The sequence below is a fragment of the Staurois parvus genome, unplaced genomic scaffold, assembly GCF_062004578.1.
Source record: "Staurois parvus isolate SC_StPar_1 unplaced genomic scaffold, SC_StPar_1.0 ptg000418l, whole genome shotgun sequence".
NCBI lineage: Eukaryota > Metazoa > Chordata > Amphibia > Anura > Ranidae > Staurois > Staurois parvus.
In genome coordinates, this window is record NW_028318214.1 from 1803552 (window position 1) to 1830065 (window position 26514).

General features: G+C 43.2%; 1 protein-coding gene across 1 annotated transcript in view; it reads left to right on the plus strand.

The window, feature by feature from the left end:
• The window catches only part of PPP1R9A (protein phosphatase 1 regulatory subunit 9A), a 312177-nt gene extending 300010 nt beyond the window's left edge, over positions 1-12167 (plus strand). Inside the window, exons 15-18 of the mRNA XM_089687140.1 lie at positions 543-662; positions 5241-5264; positions 9734-9907; positions 11671-12167. Coding sequence (XP_089543266.1) covers positions 543-662; positions 5241-5264; positions 9734-9907; positions 11671-11880 — 528 coding nt within the window. The 3' untranslated portion in view covers positions 11881-12167. The remainder of the gene's footprint in view (positions 1-542; positions 663-5240; positions 5265-9733; positions 9908-11670) is intronic.
• The last annotated feature ends 14347 nt before the right edge of the window (positions 12168-26514 follow it).

Below are 26514 nucleotides of genomic sequence, written 5' to 3' on the forward strand. Positions count from 1 at the left end.
AACCATTGGCTCTGGCTAATGGCGTTAGCAGTAGAACTTTGCAGACACCATCAGGTTGAAGTTCAATCTCTCTACCAAATTCTGGAGGAACATTAGGGTTCAATAGAACCTTGGTTGAGCTTGGTTGAACAACATTAGAACATCTCGTAGCTTTACATTGCTCTCTTGAAGTCATCCTGTCCTGGATCATGCATACGTCTGCTGAGAACTGTAAATAGGAATGATGAGTTATAATAATAATTATATATATATTATATATAATAATATTATTATATTATATATATATTATAAAATAATAAGAAGGCTATAATAAAGGAATAAATTAAATGATGCAAATGCTTTCCTCTTCTGTGAAATATTGCTCATGAAATTTTTTCTTAATATTTGTAGAGGCTGCAGAATTCAGAGAATCATTCAGGGGCATATGTGGCCCTAGGGCAGCAAATTGTACTTTTACTAACCAAAAAGAAAAAGGTTATTATCCTGCACACACTGTAATATGAACTGGACTGTAATTCTTTTCTCTTGGGTTTGTATTGCAGAATGTCACATTGAGCGATGAGTTCAGCGCCAGCAGCACCAGTTCCGCGGACCTGAGCGGTTTTGTGGCGGAAACAAAGCTGGCAGAACGATCCCATTCTCTAGTGCTGTCCTCCGATGAGGTATGTGGTCTCTGTTTCCTATGACATTGTTATTATGCTATTGTTACCATATAAAAGTGCTGCATCATTGCACAGTGTAGCCAGAAAGGTTATATAAGGTCCATCTAGCTCAACTTGCTTGGATACACAGAATGAACAAACAAAGTTCTAGTGAAACTAATATCTGTCTATTTCCAACAGCAGATGTCTAAATACATATTTTCCTGACCTGTTCCTGAACTGGATTATTTTCCCATTTTCTTTCAGTCCATAACACTGATTACAATTGATTATCCTGGATTAAAAATGTGAGATCAGTTTTAGGATCTGTGAACAGAGTTCAGTTATTATTCTGGACAGGGCTGGTGGTAGACTATTTTGTGCCCTAGACAAGACCAGCTACTGGTACTAAAAAAAAATAATTTTCTTAAACAGTAGAAAATATTAAATCAACAAAACATGAAACTGCTACATTTCTTTTAAGTTGCAAAAATAAGTGCCATAAGATGCCACCAGCACCAATATTAAAGACATAATCAGTGTCAGGGATGGACTGTATCTGTGGCTGGCAGTGGCGGGTGACAGTTGCAGTGAGTGGAGGATGATGGATCCACACTCTGACAGATCCAAGGCTGGAATTCCCCAGACAATGGGGGGAGATCAAATGCTGTGACATCAGGCAGCCCAGTCCACATACAGACAGACAACACCTGAACACAGTGACAGATCCAACACAACATACCACCACCAACACTGGCACAGATCAGCAGGCCCAGCAGGCACTAGAAGAGCAAGCTGTGGGATCATGATGATGTCATCCCTCACTGACACATTGCACATGTGATGTCTGGCCGGCCTATCACACTCAAATAGACACAAGACATCAGAGTCAAACATTACCTTCCTCCGCAGGCACAGCTCCGCCTTCGCTGATGAATGGGAAGAGAAGGGCTGGAACTCCACAGTGATCTGCAGCCGCAAGCCGGATTGCAGTAAGGGACTGAGTCTGACAGGAACACTGGAACGAGCTGCAACTCAGCTGCTACACTGGCCCCAGACACCCGGCATCTTTCTCTGTTCTTCTCTGTACTCTCCTCTTCTCTGCCGCCCCTCCCCTCAGCTGGAGGATTATTCATGACGTGGTGGCGTCCCACACAGAAAGAGTGTCGGCCTGTGCTGTGTCCAAGTGCCCCTAGGTGGCAGTGCGCCCTAGGCAGCCGCCTAGATTGCCTAGGGAAAGCACCTGATTGTGGATCATTTACACAGTGCCAGTGTAGTGCTAGGACATATTTAGATAAACTCCATGTGCATCTTGTACAACATAAGGGCCCCAAGGGACAGGGGGGCCATCAGTGGGTTACAGGGTGCAGGGCTGCTGATAGGGGTGGCAGAGCCAGCCCTCCTGTACTGGCCCTGTGCGGTTTCCAGCACTTCATTCCAGTTGCACTGCCCTTGCGATCTGCAGCGGGTGTCAGTGCAGAGTTAACAATACCCAAAGCGCAGGTCGAAAACGCAGTGCGTTCGCCTGCACCAGATCACATGGTACAAGAGTACCATCTGATCTGATTGCAGTGCTTTTCAAAAAGTAGTGAACGCACTACTTTTGGTGCGGTGTGGTGCAATTTTAGCCCATTCAGAATGAATAGGCTGAAGTCACACTGCACAGAACTGCATGTGAATCTCGCAGGAACCGCACTGCATTCCTGTGCAATTCCCATGCAGTCCCTTGTGTGAATAGGCCCTAAAGATCTCCTGTCATAAGAGAAAAATAGCCGCTGCTGACTTCATTCCAAAAATGCCAGTTACCTGGCTGCTTTGGGGGAAAGCCGTAATTGCTGGTCTATATATTTGCTTTCCTTGTTTCCTGGCTCTCATGCTGACCACACATTGACCCACGTAACCAAAAACCAATGTGCAGATGACGATTTCTGACTCAATTCTCACTTTCCTAGTCAGTGACTCAACAAATATTGATGTGAAATCCTCAGCATGACAGACAGGCAGCTACAATTTCCAGAAAGAGACAATACCAGTGCGAACCTACCTACTTCTCCCAGTAAAGATTTCTTTTAGTATGGTGCAGCAAAAGCAAGCACTCTACTCCAATCCAAAGGGGCAAAGCCTTAGAGTGGTTCTAAAGGCAGGACATGTTTCACCTTAATGCATTCCCAACATTGAAGTGATTGGAAAGGATCACATTTTATTTTCTAAAAATATCAAACATGTTGTAGTTAATGGTTTTGCACAGAGCAGCCCTGATCCTCCTCTTCTGCTGTTCTCCGCCGGCATTCTTAGTCCCTCTTCCCTGCCAAAGTGCCTGGTTGCTATGGGGGCACTTGTGTGGGCTTGCTTCTGAGCCGCTCTCTGTGTGTCCATTGATACACACAGCATGACTCAGCCCCACCCTCCTCACTGGCTGTGATTGACAGCCATTGGATCCCGCTGCTGTCTGTGAGCCTATGAGGAAGGAGAGAGTGGATAGAGCCACTGCTCTCATGCTCAGTGCTGGATCAAGTTAATAGTATGGCTCAAGTCATATCAAAGCTCAGGCCATAGTATGTTAATCTCCGTATTATTTAAATGTGACAGACTCTGAATAAATGGTCTGTCTCTCACATTCCAACTCTAGAGCAGTCCCCTGATCTCTAGGAACACCTGGGGGGACCTTTGTTTCTATTAAGGGATTGCCATGAAAAGGATATAGGATTTCTGTATTGTAATGTACATTGTATCTCTTGATTGTTGCTTTTGAAAGAAAAGTGTACTAAACAATTGGAATTCTTGTGTGGCCTTAAGCTGGCCATAGGCAGGGCCAGGACAAGAGGTGGGCAGGAGGGGCAGCTGCCTTGGGTACTGTGATATCTTGTGAGGTGGTGAGAGAGCACCACAGAGAGATTGGGGGGAGGATATTTGTGCTGGATGGGGTAATTTTGGGAGTGGTGATTTGGGGGGATTTGTGTTGGGAGGGGGGATGGGGAAAGAGAATTTGTGCTAGGACTGGGGTTGTGCTAGAAAAGGTAATATGGTGGGGGGGGGGATTTGTGCTAGAAGGGGATTTTTTTTTTGGGGGGGTGGGATTTGTGTTTGGATGGGGGATTGGAATTTTTGCTGGAAGGGGGGATATGGAGTGGGGAGAAAAGGATTTGTGCTCAGAGGGGAAGTTTAAGGGGCTGACGATTTGTGCTATGAGGGGGATTTTTGGGGGGGGTGAATTTGTGATGGGGGGATAAGGGCAGAGAGAGAGAATTTGAGCTGGGGGATCGGGGGGGGGGGGGGGGCAAAGATTTGTGCTGGAAGGGGAGATTCAGCAGGAGTGCAGATTTTTATTGGGAGGAGGGGGAAATAATGCTTTGGGAGTAAGCATGCAGATTTGGGGGGGAGGGGATTTTTGCTGACACATAATGCTCATACATCTTGGGTGGAAAGGGGGGGGGGGCGCAATATGGCATGTTCACCCTGGCCTCCAGACTACCTTGTCCCGGCACTGGCCATACATTATGCAGTTTTCTTTCCTGCAACCACATGTTTCAGGAAAGAAAATTGTTCGATTCCCCATCAAAACAATACGTGTTGATGGGGGAATCCCTCCTGCAGGGCTATTGAATTCTGCCAGTGGGAGGAGGCACAGAGAGCATTCCTGGCCAGCAAAATACAATGATCACTGCCGGCAGCTATATCCGCCGGTAGTGATCATTCGGAAAAACACTTTTAACAGGGACCAGTCAAGATTCAAACCATCTATGGCCAGCTTAAGACATTTAAAAGAAATGTAACAAACAATTACTGTTACCTTAGGGGTTATGTGCTAGATTCAAAGGGTCACTCCACTATCGTGGGGAAAAAATTGAAAATAAAAAAAAAATAATATAGCATATACAATTGTTGCACAAGTCATATTGTAATTGAATGTTATCAAAATGACCCTTTCTTTCCAATCTGCAGCGCTGTAATTCTCTGTAAAATACAATATGGCGACCTGGAGGCATTCTGTGCACAGATGGTGTACAGAACATCCCCCAGAAATGTAAATTCCTGCCTGTGTGATTGGCTCACTTATTTTCCCAGAAGTCTGCACTAAGACACAAGTCAGATTTTGAGTTCCCCTGCAATAAAAATGTTGTTTTTGGTGAGATGCTCCCAAAGGGAAATCCTGTCTAACGGGATGCAGACCCTGCCACTTTCCTCATTAGAACCCTGCAAGTGCAGCAGCTGACTGATAATTACGAAATCACTCCCATTCACAGTCACTTTGCACATGGATACAGAGAAACAAACTGCTTTCTCTTCAATATAACAAAAGGTAGGAATCTAAAAATAAAGTTTGGTAAAATCCCTGCAATGTACATCCAAAAGGGTAAGTTTTTTTTTCTAAACAAAAGTGTTACTCTTTATTGAAATATATCTTTATTGCATAAAGCTGTAAAGGTACTTTTGTACTTTTTCTCAATAAAATGAATCTGATTTATAAAATAAGTCCCGCAGGATGTTTCACCTTTTAAATTTCTACTTTGATTGGCTGATAATTCATGTACATTTATTTCCTCTTCTTTTTCTTGAATGATCATTTTTCCCACCATTTCTTTGCTGCAAACTATAAAGAGCCTGGATATGATAGATGATGAGGTGAGTTTTTTTTTTTTATATATCTTTTATGGCACTTACAGCATGTATCCCTGTGCTTTGCACTCCCCCATCTCTCTTGCTGGTGTTGGTCTTTGCAGTGTTTGGTGGAACCAGGGGCGGACTGACCATTCGAGCACTCGGGCACTGCCCGAGGGCCCGGGGTCAGTAGGGGGCCCCATGAAATGCCCCTGGTACCTTTTTTATAAGCTTTTTTGAGTGTGGGCAAGGACACAGGGGCCCCATGATCCCCTATTGCCCGGGGGCCCCATGAGTTATCAGTCCGCCCCTGGGTGGAACGTGGTGTAAGCAGCCGTCCTCACATTGTAACCCAGTGCATGGAATTACTGCGATGTTTATACATACTAATACATCTCTGCTGTTGGCTTGTATGCAACTAATATTTATATGTTTTCTAGGATGGTTATTGGGGGAGATTTACTAAAACTGGAGAGTGCAAAATCTGGTGTAGCTTTGCATGGAAGCCAATCAGCTTCTAACTTCAGCTTGTTCAATTAAGCTTTGACAATAAAACCTGGAAGCTGATTGGCTGCTATGCAGAGCTGCACCAGATTTTGCGCTCCAATCTTAGTAACTCAACCACAGTGTGTTACCTATTAGGATTTCTTAAAAACATTTATTGTACTGATATGTAATTTATGAGTTCATAGTTTCCTCAGTTGATAATCTGTGTACTCTTCAGCACTACCTACTCCGTTCTAGCGACTCGCATTGACGTGGCAGGCATTGCTTTCTTTATTCCCCCCATCCTTTGTGATCTTCACTATTAATATATTCTTCACTCTTCTATCCAACATGAGCCTAAGTCCCTCTAAAGTCCACTAAACAGCTCTGTTGTCCACTCTAATATTCAGCATACTGTTCCATCATCCATTCTAATGTGCAGCAAACTGCTCCATCTTCAGCTCTAATTTCCAGTATACTGTTTCCTTATCCAACCCAGTGTCCACTACACTGCTCCATCATCCAGCCCAATGTCCCCTATACTGCTCTGTCATCCACTCTAATGTTCAGCATACAGATCAATCAGCCACTTTAATGTCCAGCATCTTGCTCAATCATCTATTCTAATGTCCAGCATACTGTTCCATCATACACTCTAATGTTCTGTATATTGAAAGTCCAGCAGTACTACCCAAGAGTCAAGCATACTGCCCCATCACCCATACTAATATCCACCATACAGCTCCATCATCCATTCTAATCCCCAAATCCAATCACTGTCCAAATCTTGTAGACATCACCTCTGCAACATCTCATAGATACTCCCGTTCCTAACCTCGGAAACCACTAAGCAACTTATCCACTCCCTTGTTATCTCTCGCCTTGACTATTGTAACTCCCTCCTCATTGGCCGACCTCATCGCAGGCTATCCCCTCTCCAGTCTATCATGAATGCTGCTGCCAGACTCATTCACCTTACTAACCGTTCCATATCTGCCACCCCTCTCTGCCAATCCCTCCGCTGGCCCCCATTCAGTGTCCTCCATCGCTCTCTGCCAATCCCTCCACTGGCTTCCAATTGCCCAACAGATAAAATTCAAAACACCAACAATAACGTATAAAGCCATTTATAACTCTGCCCCAAATTACATCACCGATCTTGTCTCTAAATATCAACCAAACCGTGCTCTCCGCTCCTCACAAGACCTCCTACTCTCTAGCTCCCTTATCTCCTCCTCCCATGCTCGTCTCCAGGACTTCTCCAGAGCTTCCCTCATCCTATGGAACTCTCTACCCCAATTTATCAGACGGTCGCCTACTCTGCTCACTTTTAGGCAATCTCTGAAAACCTATCTCTTCAGGGAAGCCTATCCTGCCCTCAGCTAATACTGGAATCTTCTACTCTTCCAACCAGTCCATCCCCCACAGTTACCTTTTGTACCACTAGCCCCTCCCTCCTAGATTTTAAGCTCCAAGGAGCAGGGCCCTCCTTTCCCTCTTGTATTGAACTGTATTGTTGCTGTATTGTCTCCCTTTATATTGTAAAGCGCTGAGCAAACTGTTGGCGCGATATAAATCCTGTATAATAATATAGTAACCTCCGTACAGCTCCATCATCAGTCTTAAAGTTTAGCATACAGATTCCACTCTAATGTTTCAACATACTGCACCATTTTCCACCCTTATGTCCAGCATACAGCTGCATCATCTGTCCTAGTGCCCACTAAACAGCTCCATTGTCCACTCTTATGTTCAGAATACATGTCCATTATTCATCACTATACAGCTCCATCACCTACGTCTATACCGAGTATACAGCTCCATCATCTATCCTAGTGTCCGGTATATAGCTGAATTATCCAAACTAATGTCCAGTATACTGCTCCATAATCCAATATAATGCTCAACATACTGATCCATAATCCAGTCTAATGCCCAGCATGCAGCTCCATTATCCACTCTAATGTCTGCAATACTACACCATTATCCACTCATATCCAGCATACAGCTACATCATCTTTGTAATGTCCACTGTAGAGCTCCATTATCCACCACAATGGGCAGCATACTGCTTCATGTTCTATGCTTATGTCCAGGATACTACTTCATCACCCATGCTATTGAGCAATGTACTGCACCGCACCATCCTCCACTCTAATGTCTGGCATAAAGCTCCATCATCCACTCTAATGTCTGGCATAAAGCTCCATCCTCCACTCTAATGTCTGGCATAAAGCTCCATCATCCACTCTAATGTCTGGCATAAAGCTCCATCATCCACTCTAATGTCTGGCATAAAGCTCCATCATCCACTCTAATGTCTGGCATAAAGCTCCATCCTCCACTCTAATGTCTGGCATAAAGCTCCATCCTCCACTCTAATGTCTGGCATAAAGCTCCATCCTCCACTCTAATGTCTGGCATAAAGCTTTGTCATCCATTCTCATCAATTCTAATTGAAACTTCACACTGGACTTCAAGAATCTTGCAGTGTGTGCCTCTCCATTCTTCCTCCATACTCAGGGTCCTTGGGCCTCTCCATTCTTCCTCCATACTCGGGGTCCTTGGTTTCCAAATGAGATGCAAAAGTTGCTCTCATCAGAAAAGAGGACTTTGAACCACTGAGCAACAGACCAGGTCTGTTTTTCTTTAGCCCAGGTAAGACGCTTGTGACGTTGTTTGTTGTTCAGGAGTTGCTTGACAAGAGGAATACGACAGTTGAAGCCCATGTCCAGGATCCGTCTGTGTGTGGTGGCTCTTGATGCACTGACTCCAGCCTCAGTCCACTCCTTGTGAAAGTCCCCAACACTTTTGAATGGCCTTTTCCTGACAATCCTCTCCAGGCTGCGGTCATCCCTGCTGCTTGTGCACCTTTTTCTTCCACACTTTTCCCTTCCACATAACTTTCTATTAATGTGCTTTGATACAGCACTTTGGGAACATCCAACTTCTATTGCAATTACCTTTTGAGGCTTTCCCTCCTTATGGAGGGTGTCAATGTTGGTTTTCTGCACAACTGTCAGGTCAGCAGTTTTTCCCATGATTGTGATTCCTACTGAACCAGACTGAGAGACCATTTAAAGGCTCAGGAACCCTTTGCAGGTGTTATGGCTTAATTAGCTGATTAGAGTGGGACACTTTGAGCCGAGAATATTGCACCTTTTCACAATATTCTCATTTACTGAGATTGTGGATTTGGGGTTTTCATGAGCTGTAAGCCATAATCATCACAATGATGACAAATCACGGCTTGAACTATCTTGCTTTGCATGTAATGAGTCTATCTCATATATTAGTTTCACCTTTAAGTTGCATTACTGAAATAAATTAACTTTTGCACGATATTCTAATTTTTCGAGTTTCAGCCGTAGAGCTCCATAATCCACTTTAATGTGCAGCATACTCCTCTACTGTTTATGTCCAGCATACAGATCCATTGTCCACACTAACGTTCAGCATACAGCTCCATCATTCATTTAAAGTCCAGCATACTACACTATTATTTGTCCTTATGTCCAGCATACAGCTGCATCATCCATCTCAGCAGCCAGTATACAGCTCTATCATGCAATCTAAGGTCCTGCATACAACTCCATTAGTGAAACTAATATCCAGCATACTGCACCATAATCCAGTATAATGCTCAGCATACTGATCCATCAGCCAATATAATAATATAATAATAATATCCAGCATACTGTGCCATCATCTACATTAATGTTCAACACACAGCTTCATCATCTTCACTAGTGTCCAGCATTCTGCTCCATCATCCATTTGATTGTCCAACATACTGACATCAAGTCTTATGTCCATTATAACCCTCAGTCATCCATTCTAATGTTCATTCTTAATGTTTGCGGTAATTTAACATATTGTATGTATTTTTCTTCTCTTGTCAGGCTCATCTCTTGTGTTATATCTTGTAGAGCATTATTAATTAAGTCTATCAAAACTTTCCAGGATACCGAAAAATCCCAAAGCTGATTGCCTATACTTCCTTACAGATCCTTGATGACGGCCAGTCTCCCAGACACAGTCCCCGTAGTCCTATTGAGTGGAGCACACAGCAAGTGACTAACTGGCTAATGAGTATTAACCTGGAACACTGTGTAACTGAATTCACAGAGCATAATATCAATGGTGAACAACTTCTCCAACTGGACAGCAGCAAGCTCAAGGTAAACATTTTTAGGGATTTTAAGGAATTTCCAGATTTTAAAACTTCCATTGTTATGAGCAGGATGGACAGCCTGACAGCCCAATGGCAAATGATGGACTCTCTGACCATCTATTAATGACTTATGATTGAGAATTGTTATATTCCTTTATTATGATATGACGGGGAAACCCAAAACTCATGGGTTTCAGTAACATTTTGACTGCTGAAGCCAGATTGAAAAGTAGATGTTTATTATACATCACATCCAACAACGCCACCATCAAACCCGCCCCGCAGGCCAGAGTACTTGGTGTCATTCTGGACTCCAACCTATCCTTCCAGCCCCAAGTCCAATCTTTAACTAACTCATGCAGACACCACCTCCACAACATCGCCAAAAACCGCACGTTCCTAACCCCAGAAACCACTAAACAGCTCATCCACTCCCTCATCATATCACGACTCGACTACTGCAACTCCCTCCTCACTGGCCTGCCTCGCCGCTGGCTATCCCCGCTTCAGTTGATCCTGAATACAGCTGCCAGACTCATTCACCTTTCCAACCGCTCCATTTCCGCCACCCCCCTCTGCCAATCCCTCCACTGGCTTCCGATTGCGCAACGGATCAAATTCAATATCCTAACACTGACGTACAAAGCTGTCCACCATACTGCCCCGAACTACATCACTGACCTAATATCCAAGTACCACCCAACACGCACACTCCACTCCTCACAAGACCTCCTGCTCTCTAGTTCCCTGGTCTCCTCCTCCCATGCCCGCCTCCAGGACTTCTCCAGGGTGTCACCCATCCTCTGGAACTCCCTGCCCCAACCCATCAGATTATCACCTACTCTCCTCTCCTTTAGGCGCACCCTGAAAACCCACCTCTTTAGGGAAGCCTACCCCACCCCCTGCTAACTTGCCGACCTCCTCCACTCTTCCTACCACTCCATCCCCCACAGCTATCTCCTCCTGTACCACTATCCCCTCCCTCCTAGATTGTAAGCTCGAAAGAGCAGGGCCCTCAATCCCCTCATGTTTTGCATTGTATTGGTATTGTTCTGTCACATGTTCTGTCCTCCTTTGTAATGTACAGCGCTGAGTGAACTATTGGCACTTTATAAATATTGCATAATAATAATAATAATAATAATATACAAGCATGTAGCTAGATCTCCATGCAGGGAGAGCAGAACAATACATAGTGTTGGATACAAAGTAATGCTTTAGGAAGGGATAATTGTTTTGACAATATGATGTCCAAGAGGAGGGAATGTAAGGGAAAATGGAGCAGCCATTTTAGGAATAAATAAAATACATTGTTAATATGAAATACATTGGTAATGAAGCAGATGGCCTAACATCTGGTATTTCTTCTTTCTGTGTGGGAAAACCAGTTCCACACCTGTTGCCCTCTTCTTCATTTGCAAGATTGTTGTCACAGCCTTTGAAGACCTGAAGGACACTGGAAGTGACAGTAACATGTGGACAAATAATCCCATCTCAGTGAGTTTTTCCGGGGACACAGATCAGATAGCTGGGTGCCACCCACTGTAGAGCATATAAATTGTATTAGAAGGCCCTAGTTAGATAGAGCATTACTTTGTATCCAACACCATGTATTGTTCTGCTCTCCCTGCATGGAGGTCTAGCTACATGCTTGTATAATAAACATCTACATTTTAATCTGGCTTCAGCAGTCAAAATGTTACTGAAACCCATGAGTTTTGGGTTTCCCCATCATGATACACCATCTTCTCCCCCTTTCTTTCTCTCTAGGCCCTTGGAGTAAATTCTCAAGACAGAATGCTCATTAGAAAAAAGATCAGAGACATGAGACTGACAGTTGAGAAGCTCCGGAAAGTCAATGAGAAAATGGAGAAACAAAAGGAGAGACTCCGCAAGCGGGAGCATGAGCAGCAAGTGCGGCGAGCAAGGCGGGAAGACGACACACCCACAGACGGCGCACGGAGCACGCCAGAACCATAATCGCTGTATTCTATGTGAATAGGATTATTCTATGACAATGAGTTCATTGTACACTGTATGCAAGCCCCCCGGCACTGTACAGATGGATTACCAAGTTGGTACAAGTAAAGAGGGACTTCTCCATTTCGGGTAAAGAGGGCAAGAACTGATTCTCCAGAGGGTTTTTACTGCTATTTCCAACCTGATTCGGAGACCTTCTTTCCCCTTTAGCATGGCTCTGGTACAGCGTTTCAGCTAATATGCTAATATCACCTGTATTTTCATCCAGCAAATTATGTATATGTCTTCCTCCTTGTAGTGCATTCTGCATAACAATTTATGGAGCTCAATAGCTCAAGTGAAATGCAGATTTTGGCACAGGGGAGGACTGGGAACATTTGGCTTGGGGGGAGGGGGGGCTTGGGGGAACACAACCAATTTCATGAAATTCTGTAGACTAAAGAAAGTGTATGGAACAAAGTGTTCCACAGAGCTGCATTGTGGGCATGGTGAAAGGTGTTTCTCTAGAACAGCCTTGCTTTTCCTTTTATGAAGGTTGAAGGAATATTTTTCAAGTCTAGGGATCCTCTTCTAAAACTAATTTATTGGATTGAGTAGGAAAGATGCCTTTTGCATAGTGGGTCAGTGGGAATATTGCCCCCCTTACAGAGGTCCTCAAAATGCCACCTCTATAGACAGATAAAAGATTGTTGGTGTCATGCTTCTGGCTCTTTCAAGTGGAATTGGCCTTAGAGCTATGCAGGCACCAATGAATGAGAGGTCAAGCAGCTCAAGGAACACCTAGCAACCTCTGGACAAATCCTGGGGTTCCACAGAACCCTTGAGAATGACTGCTCTAGAACAGTTTACTCCAGAACAGTATACTCAAAGAGGAATTTAGGCTTGCAAGTGTAGTCAGATGAAGGAAACCTTCAAACTAGCTCAACAGCTCTGGTGAGGCAGCTCCCACACAGCAATGCTTTCGTCGATGGGCATGCAACAGTAGCTCAAACTATAAAAATATAGAAAGGGGTGTCAGACCCAAACCAGATAAGAGTCCAAGATCTTTCTATTTGTTGGTAAAAAAAGACATATAAAAATACCGTATACATTTCACCACTCCCCTTTCATCACTACTGCTTAGCCACTGCTATCAAATTGTAGCTCCATGTGGAAAGTTCAGTACTGGTTTTTTTATAGATCTGTGAAGTCACAATTTTCTCTGGGTCCATCTAAGTTTTATCCTTTGTTGAGCTCTAATGAAGGGGGGGTGGTGTTTCCCCTTAAATGCATTGGCTGTATTTAATGGCCTTTTTTACTAATAATTAACGATTATTAACAATTATCTTGGACTATTTTATCCAGTTCTGGTCTGGCACTCCTTCCTCCACAGTTTTTCTGTGGTTTACTGTGACACATCTTTCAGCATGCTTCATATGCAGTTTTCGGTGTTGGGTCACAAGACATCTCAGAGCCACAAAAGTAGTTGATGCTGGAAGAATTCACACTGCCGCAATCTGTGTTTGCAGGTCTGAACTGGAAGCAAGTAGCTATATAATGGCCGACGTGTCACTGACTGCGGGTCCTGTTCTAATCGAGGTCTGATTTATTGGGTATCCCCACTCAGAGCCACTAACCCAACATATCTTTTTAGCCCTGTCTTACAGGGCAAATTCTCCCTAGTCATCCATCCCTTCTGCAATATGTCATAGCCATGCCTGGGTTTGGGGAGATCTCCATGCCCATCCCAGTCCCTGACCAAGCCAACCATTTCTTTTTGTGCTTCAATTGTAGAGTTCTTCAACCTTATCAGTTGTTTTTCAAAACCCAACATATCTTTTTAGCCCTGTCCTACAGGGCAAATTCTCCCTAGTCACCCATCCCAGTTCTCCCTTCTGCAATATGTCATAGCCATACCTGGGTTTGGGGAGATCTCCATGCCTATCCCAGTCCCTGACCAAGCCAACCATTGCTTTTTATGCTTCAGTCGTAGAGTTCTTCAACCTTATCAGTTGTTTTGCAAAAAATTATCATCTCTGAAAGTACACCTGTCATTCGTTTACTGTGCTGTCAATCTTCTTATGGGTTGTTCCATCATCTGAAAAATACAACCTTAGTCCCCAGGAACTAGTGATGTCTGTGTAGCACAAAAAAGTCATATCAATCAAGAACGATGGCCATGGTTTTGTTTTTGGACAGCACACTGCTGGATCACTTATAGAAAATGGATAATATCTAGTAGTGCAGTACTACAGCTGTGTTACCAAATAACGGTAGCACAGACCCCAAGCCATTCTTACTGTTTTGTCCCAGGTTCTATTCCCTGTTAGATGCATGGCAGCTAGTAGGTCTGCAGTCTATGCAATAAAAAGACAAAAAGTGTCTTTTTAGGATTTATTGCTTGAAGAACTTGGATAGAGTATAGGGTGAGACTGGGGATACCACAGAACCAGTGCAACTTTAGCTGAGGACACTCTCTAGTAGTAGTTAACTCCCTCAAGGTAGGCCTCTAATATAAAAGGATGTGGACCTTCAGCTCAGGGGAATCTCACACTGGATATAGCCCTGAGCCAGTAGATCTGGAACAGTCTCCCAAAAAGGGGTCATACAGCAGCAGTCTCCCCAGGATCTCTCTCAGACCTCTACTCACTGTGTCCCTGTGTAAATGGATGCCTCCTTCCAGTATCATCCTGTACCATCAGCCTCCCAGCCAGATCATCAGCAGACTTTCTGTAGACCTGTTCTTTCAGCCTTGACAGTCGGCCCCCCAGCTCTACCTGAGCTGGGACTGTGATGAACCTCCTGCAGACTCCAACTAGATGGCCCAGGAAGGCAGGCAGTCCCTCCAGGCTGTGTCTTTCTCCATTGTTCTTCTAAACCCCAGGCTATTCATGTACACATCAGAACCCTCCCGCTGGTCACTCTCTTGGCCAGGAATTAGCTGAGGCTACATGAATATTCAGGACAAGGTCCACCTTTACCAACTCACTATATTCCAGAACCTACTAGAATACGTGGGGGAAGTAGTGGAGCCTGAAGTCAGCAGGATCCAGAACAGGATCTCCCCTGGCTACAGAGGAGCCAAAAACTCAATTTACTCAATCCTAATAGCAACCTAACTAGGGTGCAATATAGCTGTGCAGGTAAATGGTCTTGTAGCCAGTCTGCTCCACAGTATTTTACAGGAGTTAGGCAATGAAATGGAAACACTACATGATCTGCAGGTGTGAAAGTGATGACATGTTTCGCGTTGAAAGTGGAAGTGATGCTTTTTGCTTCCGCTGTGTGATGAGACACCTAACTAACAGGTGGGAAGCATTACTTTTGTCATTCGCTGTGTGCGCTGCCAGTAATCTGGAGTCATGTCGGAGCTTACTGAGCTTCAAAGAGGGCAAATTGCTTAGTTGGTTCCTTTGTGACTGAAGTTGCCAATTCATTTGCCGTGTCGCGAGGTGCAGTATCAAAGGTTATGTCGGCATATACAGCTTCCGGGAAGACATCATCTTAGATGCATGATCATGGTTGACATGGCCTACTGACCGAAAGAGACAAAATGACATTGCGCAGGATTGATGCCTGCAATAAGAAAACAAGTGCTGCAAAAGTGAGTGCAGGGCTCAATCTCAGTCTTCATGGCACTCAATCTTCATGGGACTCAATCTTTACGGCAGCGTTTTTCAACCTCCCTTGAAAGGTATTTTCAGTCCTGAGGCACCCCGTTGTAAGGCTTGGTTCACATCACTGCGAATCGTGGAATGTGTGCAAAATCATGCACATTCCTGACACGCAGACAAATGCATTGCTGTTTAGAAGACATGAAAGGGCCTCATTAATTCTTAATATCACCCCATGCATTGGCAAACGTGGTGAGTTTTCAACATGCTTTAAAAAGAAAGGGTCAGGGGATTCTTTCCCTGTGTTTCTGCAGAGCAGCCCATTGAAATGAATGGGCTGCCGTACATGCAGGGCTTGTTAACATGTGAGGTAGGAGAGTGGTAAAACCACATTCTTCAGCTTCTTTTTTTACCATCCCCAGATGCTCCTCCTTTGTAGAGGCAGCAGTTGAGAGTGTACATGTGCTGTGGCTGCAATTGGAAGTATACCCTCGCCCCGCAACTGTGTTAACATGGTTAAGCATAGTGATGCTGCATTTCGGGGTTGACGTGTATTGGGAGATAAACCCCCTTCCTCAGTAGCTCTGATGAAGGGGGTTTATCTCCCGATACGCGTCAGCTCATCTATATAGCTCATCCATATTAAGGGCACAGCATTGCATCCGCTGTTATTGCGGACCACTCCTTCTGCTTTTATTTTCGTTGATTTGTAAGTATATATTCATTTGTTTATTCAATAAATACATGGGCACTGTAATGCACGATGAGAGTGCGCCCTTGTCTGTTTTTGTTCGCTTGCTGGAATTATATACAAGCCCTAAAAAATCAATTTGGATCCTACAGGAACAGGATCAGGATTAAAAATATTGTACCTACATGCGTATATAAACATGCATGTACACACATAAATACACATATATAAACATAAACATACAGTACATACATACACACATATAAATACAAACATACAGTATATACACACACAGTACATACACACATATAAACACAAACATACAATACATACACAGTGCATACATACAGTACACACATATAAACACAAACATACAGTACATACACATACAGTACATACATACAGTACATACAGTACACACACACACAGTACATACATACAGTACACACACATATAAACACAAACATATAGTACATACACACATATAAACATACAGTACATACACACACAGTACATACATACAGTACACCTACACATATAAACACAAACATACAGTACATACACACATATAAACACAACATACAGTACATACACACATATAAACATACAGTGCATACACACACAGTACATACATACAGTCCACATACACATATAAACACAAACATACAGTACACACATACATATAAACATACAGTACATACACCCATATAAACATACAGTACATACACACACAGTACATGCATACAGTACATACACACATATAAACATACAGTACATACACACATATAAACATACAGTACATACACACATATAAACATACAGTGCATACACACACAGTACATACATACAGTCCACATACACATATAAACACAAACATACAGTACATACACACATATAAACATACAGTACATACACACACAGTACATGCATACAGTACACACACGTATAAACACAAACATACAGTACACACATACACAGTACACACTGGCAGGACAGCTCTCGCTTCCACTTTTCTATGTGTAATTACAGTCAGTGCCGATTTACAGTTCGGGTGGAGATGGAGAGCTCGGTCTCATGCGACAGCTGTGGCACCCCTTGTGGCCCACCAGGTTACTGCGGCACCCCGATTGAAAAAGGCTGCTTTATGGGACTGAGATTGAGCTCTGATCACTTTTGCAGCAGTTGTTTTCTTATTCCGGGTCACAATCCTGCGCAATGTCCTTTTGTCTCTTTCGGTCAGTTGATGATGTCAGTCGCGCCTATGCATATCAGACGAATTTTACGCAGAAACTGCATATGCCGCCATCACCTCTAATACTGTACCTAGCGACACGGCAAATAAATTGGCGACTTCAATCACAGAGGCACCAGCTAAGCGGCACCAACAATTTGCTGTCTTTGAAGCTCAGTAAGCTCTGACATGATTCTGAATTACTAGCAGCACATGCAGCTAATGCCAAAAGTGAGGCTTCCCACCTGTTAGCTAGGTGTCTCATCATGCAGCAGAAGCAAAAGAATGTTATGTCACTTCTGCTTTCAATGCAAAACATTTATAACTGGTTCCTCTATAATGCTGTCAATTTACGCAGCGCTTTACACATATATTGTTCATTTACATCAGTCCCTAATCCTCAAGGGGCGTGCAATTAAAGTTCCCTAACTCACATTCATACATACACATAATAGGGCCAATTTGCTACCAGCATGTCTTTGGAGTGTAGGAGGAAACCAGATTACCTGGAGGAAACCCACACAGGCACAGGGAGAACATGCAAACCCCAGGCAGGTAGTGCCGTGGTTGGGATTCAAACTGATGACCCTAGTACTGTCAGGCTGAAGTGCTAACCACTTAGTCTCAGTTCACACTACTGCTACCAGAGAGTCGTGTGACTTGCAGTGCCACTTTGCCAGGCGATTTGAGTACTACTGTGAAGCGACTTTGAGCCTGGGTTCACATATGTTCGGTGCGGTATATCGCATGTGATTCGCACAGGAACCGCACCGCATTCCTGTACAAATCACATGCGAATTGTGTGCGGTGTGATTGGAGCCGTACATTTTTTATGGCTCTATTCGCACCACACCTGCACCAAAAACATGCAGGACCCTTTTTTGGGTCCGCACTAGAATCGGATCGCATGGGTATTCACACCTATGCGATCCGATTCTGCACATTGCAACGCATTTTGCGGACTGATTTTGGGGTGTTGTTAACTTAACATACACACCCGCAGCGGTAAATATGTTGTATATTGGTGAGCTCTGGCAATCAATAAACATAAAGCCGCTAGCACACAAGGTATAGGTAACAATCCCCACAAATATAAATATAAAAACGTGCAGCGCTAAAATCACAATAAAGAGCTTAATAAATCAAGTGAAACAGTAAAGTGCATCACATAAGTGCACTAAGGCTCCATGTACACGGGACGTTTGGAAAACACTTCTGAACAATGTAAACTGACTATTGGAAAATGTAGGTTAAAAAAGCGTTTGCATACCATGTTTATGTGCGTTTAGAAGCGTTTTTTAAAGATAACCTCAGGAGACCTTCCAAAATGCCCAGAATGCACTGCAAAACAGTAAAAAATTAACTATTTCAGACATTTTGAGAGAAATAGAGAGAGCAGAAGCAGAGAGAGCAGTATGTGTTGAGATGACCTGTCTTTTCTGGTTGTTTTCACTATGGATCCCATCATGAGCATAATTCGGCACGTTCTACCACTTTTTCCTTCATGCGAAACCTGAAACTGACTGCGCTGGTGTACCGGGTCCATTTGAATACATGGAAAACACTTTGCATGCATTTCTGATGATGAAAAAAGGCTCTGGACAGCATCTGGATATGGAACAGTTAAAAAACGCTTCTAAATGCAAACGCTTATAAATACGTTTAGCCGCGTTTACAAGCATTTGGGGTTTGAAACGCTGATAAAATCTACTCCTGAACGCAAGTTTGGTGCGTTAAAAAAAACGACTGTAAACTCAACTGCCTGTAAATGACTGTAAATGACGATGTGTACATGGACACATAGGAAAACCTTAGGGAGAGTTCAGGGGCTGCTGAAAAAAACGCAGAAAAGCTCCTGAACGTCAGTGTATCAGCTGCAGTGTACATGAGCCCTAAAAGTGCAAATATAAAATAATCAGCAGATAGTATTATGATAATGATGTCCGTGATTACAAGGGATGATTAGTGAAACAATAAAAATAAATAAAATAATAGCTACGTGAAAATATAAGTAAATGTCCGTAGGACCACAAAGTGCAGCAATCTTAGGTGCAAAATGTGAATATGGTAATGATCAAGCAAGCAAATCCACCACCTCTGTCAGATGTACACTCACCAGAAAGTTACTGGTACTAGGCATCAGTATCAGGGGCGGACTGACAACTCGTGGGGCCCCCGGGCAATAGGGGATCATGGGGCCCCTGTGTCCTCACCCACACTCAAACCACACCCAAAAAAGCCTATGAAAGGTACCAGGGACATCTCATGGGGCCCCCTACTGACCCCGGGCCCTCGGGCAGTGCCTGAATTCCCCAATGGTCAGTCCGCCCCTGATATGTATATCACATCTGGAGACCTGGAGGCAGCCAGGGAGTTTAAAACAAACTGCTCCGTCGTAGGCAAAGTTGGAGAATGAGCCTTTGCCCTAGGGGAGATAGCTCACGACAGGAGCCAGAGATTGTATATAGGTGTCAGTTTATGACACAGAGAATAGCTGCGATTCAACGGATCTCAGCTATTCTCTGGTCATTCACAGTTTATGACACTCAGGAGATCATGTCAGCCCTTCTCTGGAGATCTGTGTTCTCCCTCCAGATTCTCCAGCCCAGAGCTGGAGAATCAGAGGGACCAAAAACTAAGGAGAGATAATTTACCTCTGTTTAGTAAACTGATCTTTTACTATAATCTCGAGAGATTATAGTAAAATCAGCCGTTTTCCAGCGTTTGGAGATCGTTCTCCAGCGTTTGGAGATCATTCTCCCTTCGTTCGGAGAACTGCTTCATAAACTGCATTCACAGGAGAACTGTGTTCTCCGAGAATGCCGGAGAACTGAGCAGCGATCTATTACCGCTGGTCCATAAACGGACACCATAGTGTAGTATTTATTCTTATAAAACACAGTAAAACGTCCACGTGGAGTAAATATAAGAACAGGTAAAAGGAAATACCAAAACGGCCGCCGCTCCTTCCTTCGGCAGCAGCGGCATGACGTCAGCAAGTGTGAATGCCTGGGTAGTCTTCCTGTAATAACGGATCCAAATCACATCAATATAGATGAGGATCTGACATGGAGTCGACTTCTGTTAAAGTCTATGGGCACAAGTCGGATAGAAGTTGCCTTGAAGTAGTACAGGAACCTTTTCTAAAGTCAGAGCGACTTCAGTAGTGCTAATTAAGACGGCTCTCATTGACTGACATGGGATTTGACGTAATGCGACTTGTGCAGAATCGGATTGCATAGTCTCACAAGTCGGATCGCAAATCGAGGCAGTGTGAGCCGAGCTTTAGCCATTGTGCTTGCCCACATTGTCACTTTCACACCTGCAAATCATGTAGCATCTGCATTTTTTGTCTAATCCCTGTATTTATAAATAGTATTCTTACTTTCCATTGTATTAGTCATATACGGGGCTGCAGGGAAAGCAGCGAAGCAAATCAGCCTTGATTTTCAATTGCAAGCTCCAGTTTTTTAAGGTGGGGTTCAAGGGCTTTCTCAGACCAGTTATATATGGAAAAAAGTTTTTTTTTGCAGACATAGCTAATTATTGCTAGTATGACATGATGCCAAACCAGTGTCTTGGGTAGCTGGGTGATGTGCAGTCTTTTTCCCTTTGCATTTGACTGGCATTTACTTTGAGTTCTATTGAGGCTGAAAGTATTGTGATTGAAATGATTGATTGGACAACCAGCAGAGCATGCAAATGGCAAAATAGCAGGCAATGCTTCACTTACTGCTGTGCGGTGCTTCTTAGCGCCCCCTGATGGGCACCCTGTAGTATGCAGGGATGGCCTAATTGGGGGAAGCCATGGGAGGTATTACATTGTCACTGAGGGTGATAGTATTCACCTAATTAAATCATGTTATTACTCATCATGTCTAAAGTATCACTAAAAATTGCTGCATCTTTTGACTGCCTGATTTCACCAATTAGCACATTAATTAATGATGTGATGATTACATTACAACAATCCTCTCAGCAGTTACTTCTAATTTGTTGAATTTGGTATGAAGAGGTTTCCTAATATTAACATATCGGATGCAAAAAGCACTAATCTTGGAATTCAAAACACATGCGAATTGGATGAAAGTGTTTCTAAATCCAAAAGCATATCATATATTGCAGATTACAAGGGTGGTGGCTGCATTATTCTTTTTTTCAGGGATTTTTGTTTACTTGGTGATCTTGCCCGTAGCTCGCTCATTCTGTCCTAGGATGACAATGCTCACTCCCCCTGCTGTGTCAGGACACCAGAAATGGAGCAGGACTACAGAAAACCTCTTTTTTTTCATAACATAGAGGTGGGGAGGGTTCTGTAGTCCTTACAGGGAGATGGAACCAGTGTAACTGATAACAGTCAGCAAAAGTTGTGAGGCAAACCCATCAAAATTCCTCCAGGTTCCTCAATCTGTCAATACATTCACTGGCATGGCGGAGTCACCAGTATATCAAAATGATGCAGAAACTTAAAAACCTGGCTAGGGGCTAAACAAACACCCCAAGTCTATATGATTATGTATCAATATATCTATGCTGACTACTGTACAAGCCAATGTGAAATGTTGAAGACAAAATGTTAATTGCTTGAATCCAAAGGAAAACACTTCCAATGGTGTATTTAAAGTGCTTGTAAACCTTAGACATGAAATATGAACAAAGCATATCCCTCTATAGTGTGTACTTGTCTCAATTAGGAGCCCTAAGACTTATTTCTGTCTGCTGCCTCATTCCTCTGCCATCAGCATAAATCACTTCTGACCAGTTTTTCTGACACCAAGAGAAAAAAGGTGACAGGAACAGAGTTCCAGCAGATTGATAGCCTCAGTTTCCTGTGAGCTGTGTGTAGAGAAGTGTCCCTTCCCTCCAATCAGCTCTCAGAGCTTTCTCCACTGAGCTCTGCAGAGTGTAATTTCAGCTCTCTGCCAACTTTTTCCTAAACTCTCAGACAAGCTTTATAAATTCAGCATTTTGAACGGATGTAGAGAAGAGAAGACTGCAGATAGACAGGTACAACGTATGTAAGAAGATTTGTTTCATCTCTGTGTAGTCACTTCACTTGGTATATGTATGGGTTTACAGCCATTTTAACAGACTAAAAGTGAGCAACTTAAAAAGTTAATAGTTAGCGATTGCAAGTCCAGCTGCAGGGATAATTCTTTTAAAATTTTTGAATAAAGTGGGCAAAGTGGTAACACCTATGTCAAGCTTTTATTGCTCATTCAGAAAAAAAATAGTGAGCAGCAGCAAAGATGAACCTCAAAACACCAGGTTTATTGAGGTTCCATTATCAAGTGCATGAATGCAAAGTGTAAGAAAAAGTGCAAAACATGTCCATTGATGTTTCGGGCTTCATTGGACCTCAATCTCAAGGTGACAGATCAACATGTGTTTGCCCACAAATATATACTACCTCTAATGAACAAAGCTGCCACACTTGTGTTTCCTCCAATAACCCCATGCTGCTGCCCCTTTCTGAATAAGTTATAATACGTTATCACCATTGGCTGAGCTTCCCATTTTGGGTTGTGAGGGTATGGTGTTGGGTGCATTGGACAGAAAGTGTTTGTTGCTGTCCATCTGTCCACTGAACATTTCCCCTGGCCTACAGCCACAGCAAAAAAAGGGGTCAAAGATATAGGAAGTAATAAGAAATCTCTCCAATGGGGGGTCTTCACGGAGTCCTGACCTTGGCTTTACTGAACATCTTTGGGATGAATTGAAAAGCAGACTGTGGGGTTGATTTACTAAAACCGGAGAGTGCAAAATCTGGTGCATCTCTACATAGAAACCAATCAGCTTCCTTTTTTTTTTTGTAAAAGCTTAATTGAACAAGCTGAAGTTGAAAGCTGATTGGCTACCATGCATGGCTGCACCAGATTCTGAGTGTTCCTGTTTTAGTAAATCCACCCCTGTGAGTCAGGTCTTCTCATCCAACATCAGTACCTGACCTCACAAATCCCTACTTTCCACTCTTGTGAAAAGCCTTTACAGAAAAGTGATAGGAACAAATGAGGACCAACTCTATTAATGCCTATGGTTTTGGACTGGAAGGTCCACCTATATAAAATGCAAAAAGAAACTGTGGGTCTCTGCTCATGCCCCTGACTGGTGGATCTCACTTGGGGTGCAGTGTGAGAAATAGTCTGTCCTGACAGTGTGCAAACAATAGAAGCATAAACCCACCCCTCCACTGGGGCTTAATCATGGTGGTCCATGATTAAGCCCCGGGGTGGGACGCAACGCGTTGGGGGGATGTTGCTTTAATGGAGTTAGCTGAGGGTGCTATTAATCTTTGAATGAATAGCTCTGCGTGGTGTTTGGGAATCTTTTTATGCTTCTGTTATCTAGGCGTGATGGTTAGGTGTCCACAAATGCTTGGTCAGATGGTGTGTCTCAGTTTTTTCCAATCCTCCCTTGCGATTAAGGAGAGACCATAGACTTAGAATTTGGTCTTTGAAAGGGGCTGGAAAACTGTTTTGGCAGTGTGCGAAGCTCAGTCCTATGTCAAGGGTTGGGACCGTGACCACAAGGAAGCCACAGACTCTGAAAATATACTGTAGTCACTTTCTTCAGGTTAACTAAAGCAAGTGCACTATGTGGAACAAAAAAAAGGAATGGTCTGGAAAGCCTGTTTAATTTTTTTTTTTTTGGCTGGATTTTCAGCCCCCTTTCACTGTTTTGGAACTGCTGCTATCAAGTATTATGTTACAAACCTCAAACACACATGTGACCAGTAATACTCCAATACTCCCAAACTGTAAATGTTTTTAGTTTGCCTGCAGGGAGGTATAGAATAGACCTTTTCCTACTATTATATATTATTTAATTCCCTGTAAATTTAAGTAATTTACTCTGCATTTTACTTTTGTGTTACCTTTTTATTCGATGTTTATTTGAAGATTGTATAAACTTGTGAATGTTTTTATATATGAACTGTATATTTTTATCTTTTCAGGAAACTTTAAAGTAGAACCAAATGGACCAAATTCCATATGTTTACCAAATTCTTAGTCATGTATTGCCATCATCATAAACACTAAAAAGAGCGGGCGCACCAGCCTAGTGCATTATCCCATAAACCATTTATTAGTAATCTGAATTAGAACACACTTACAAACCAAGTGAAAACTACAGTATGTCAAGCTACATGTCCGTAGCACAGTAGTTTGCCAGACTCAGCATACTCCAGAGTTCAGGAGAACTCCACCGAGATTCTAATGGCTTACAACTTTCAAGGGCTATACCCTCTTCCTCAGGGGTTTGGCTCTGATGAAGAGGGTATAGCCCTCGAAATGTGTAAGCCAGCTAGAATCCCAGTGGAGTTCTCCTGAGCTCAGGAGTTTGCTGAGTCTGATGAATTACCGTGCTACGTATATGTAGCTTGACATGCTGTCGTTTTCACATGGTTTGTGAGTGTATTCTAATGCAGATTACTAATTAATGTTTTATAGGATAATGCACTAGGCTGATGCGCCCTCCCTTGTTTGTGTTTTTATAGTTGCGTTTTTGGGCTTCAATCATTAGAGGGCAGCAAGGCCTGAAGTATCTCTGTTCCACGTAAAAAAGCAGATACTTATGAAGAACTGTTACTAGACAACCACACTCATGCACAGGAGGTGTATTTTGTAAATTGCCATCAACATGCCCGTTTGCTATGTACTATTTAAAGGAAACAGGTCATAGGACAAACCTAGAGGATGATGTTGTTGTTGCCTTCTCCTGAAAATGTTGTTAGCCTGGTTGTCATGATGGTCCAGTAGCTTTAATACTTTAAGATACTTTTCTGGAATAAGTTTGCAGATAAGGATTTCTGTCTTGATTTTGAGGATCCTCATCTGCATACTTATTCGGGTTAGTGACCCGAAGAGTATGTAAGCTAGTGGACACATAGGTAACACATCCAAAGGTCAACAACGGCAGATTAAGCATTTTTTTTATCAGAAAACTAGTGAAAGCTCCCACTACCCAGACATAAGATGACCTCATTCTCCCCAGTGGCATCCCCATACCCTTCTACAGTTTGGGTGTCTCTTTGCCCAATCAGCTACAACGTGCTGTTAAGTCAGGTTGGACATCAAGAACCCGGTATAGTCTAACTATACTGAAGATGACCCATCCCCCCCACCACCCCTGGCCTGATATCTCTGCATCGGTACACCTAACACATGTGCCAGCCAGTCAAACTGCTCAGCAGAACCAGGTCCATTGTGGACATTCTATAGTCACAGATATATTTCTGCCTACAACAAGGCCCTGCAACCCCAATGGAGCAGACACATTGCGTCCATTGATATTCCTTAGCGCTTGCCTGTGGTAATAGTGCCAGATTGATAATATTGTTCATTCAAAGTCTGCATACAAATCCTGAGCATGCCTCATATCACCTACAGTAAGGGTATATGCCACGTATTGGGCAAAAACTGCATATTTATCAAATAACTAAAATTTTTATAACCTATACTATATTTAATCATATGAAATACTCCTTCATAGTAAATCTCACCATCCTTTTTACACCAGCTGATACTTTTATTGAGGGAGTGTCCAAACCAGCTAATGAAAAGGCATATAAGGGTCATGGTAACAAAACCACAGGATCTGCAGGTCAAGTGTGGTCAGATATCAACTTGTTTAGATCTGTGTTGAGCTTTGTCAGGCAGACGTGGCCCTGTACACAGTCTATATGTGCTTACCTGTATTTTATGTGAATGGTGACTTCATTTATTGAAGTTGTAGAACTTGTTACATACGATACTGCACACAGAATTGTTCTGTGGAAATGCATGCCTGCCTGGCATAGCTCATGGCCAACGGAGTACTTCCACTGGTCAAGGCAAGTATGAGAGAATACAGAAGGTCAGGCAGAGTTTTGGGTCAAAAGATAGAGTTGAAACCCCTAATGAAGGGGAGCACCTTCAAGGTTAAGCAGCCACTAAGCATTGGGTACCCTGATAGATTACTAGTAAATCCGTTACACCACTAGAAAAGGCCCTGTGCCATGGTAATTAGGGACAGTCCTGTGCCATGGTTACCAGTAAGGTCCCTTTGTCATGGTAACTAGAAAATACCTTGTACCATGGTTTCTATGCAAATGCAATGGTAACTATGGAAGGCCCTGT